General features: G+C 43.3%; 1 protein-coding gene across 1 annotated transcript; it reads left to right on the top strand.

The window, feature by feature from the left end:
• Window positions 1-11: 11 nt before the first annotated feature.
• On the top strand, window positions 12-1,001 carry LOC104963467 (titin-like; the record flags this gene model as incomplete). Its single annotated transcript, XM_010792060.1, has 2 exons — window positions 12-174; window positions 593-1,001. Coding segments are annotated over exons 1-2 (542 nt in total), but the record flags the coding sequence as incomplete, so codon positions are not given.
• Between the last annotated feature and the right edge of the window lie 291 nt (window positions 1,002-1,292).

Here is a 1,292-nt window from a genome sequence, read left to right as displayed (position 1 = left end):
GAAGAAGGAGGTAGACAGTGTTTGAGAGCAGCAAGTACGTGATGGTGCAGAGAGACAACGTGTTCTCGCTGAGGATCAAAGACGCCCAGAAGGGAGACGAGTCCGAGTACAGCATCAACCTGACCAATCAGAGAGGAGAGCAGGCCAAGAGCGCCTGCAACCTCTCCGTCAAAGGTAATAACATAGAATATATATATACAATAAAATACAACATAAATCTAACCAATCAGAGAGGAGCAGCTGCAACCTCTCCGTCAAAGGTAATAACATAGAATACAACATTAATTAATCTTTGGTCAAAGGTAATGATATTTCATAAGGGAATAATATATGATAAGAATATAAAATGTATACTTAAACATCAACCTGGCCAATTAGAGAGGACTCATTTTAGATAAACAATACATTTAATGTAGAAAATACACAAAAAACGGTGTAAATCTACAAAGGTATGTTTTGGAAAGTCTTAACTCAAGGTCTGTGTTGTATGGTGACACGGTGAGAGCGGTGAAGTAGAATCAATATGTATATCACTCTTTAATTGGTGCCAGAGCTGATCACATGACCTGACGGTGTTCTTTGTGTGTTTCAGAGGAGAGCATGAGGTTCGTGGTTCCTCTGGAGGATATCGACACTCAGGAGAAGAACACAATCGTCTTCTCCTGCAAGGTGAACCGGCCCAACGCCACGCTGAAGTGGATGAAGGCGGGCCAGGAGATCACCTTCAGTAAACGCATCGTATACCGGGCGGACAAAGAGAAGCACACGCTCACCATCAAGGACTGTACGCTTGCCGACGAGGGCGAGTACACCGCCATGGCCGGAGACAGCAAGTGCACGGCGGAGCTGATCATCAGCGAGGCGCCCACCGACTTCAGCATACAGCTGAAGGACCAGACCATCACAGAGTTCGAGGACGCAGAGTTCACCTGCAAACTCACCAAAGACAAGGCAGACCCCAAGTGGTACAGGAACGGACGTGAGATCAGAGAAGGACCCAGGTACGGCTCCTATCAATATATCTATAGAGCTCTTTCTCAAAAACCAACATTGCCACGGTTTTTAATAATAATAATAATAGATTTATTTTGTTAGCGCTTTTACAGGTGCTCAAAGACGCTTTACAGATATAATGAAAAGAAAAGAAAGAAACAACAAATAAATATATAGTTAAAGTTAAAGTCAAATAATACAAAAACAATCACACATTAAAAGCCAGACTGAAGAGGTGAGTTTTTGTGAGTGTTTTGAACGTGGTGAGGTCAGTGCAGTCGTTTGAAGGGGCACCACAG

This window comes from Notothenia coriiceps, unplaced genomic scaffold (assembly GCF_000735185.1).
Source record: "Notothenia coriiceps isolate Sejong01 unplaced genomic scaffold, NC01 NC01_scaffold00036264, whole genome shotgun sequence".
NCBI lineage: Eukaryota > Metazoa > Chordata > Actinopteri > Perciformes > Nototheniidae > Notothenia > Notothenia coriiceps.
The sequence above is the reverse complement of the archived record's forward strand: the minus strand, read 5'-3'. Positions and strand labels throughout refer to the sequence as shown.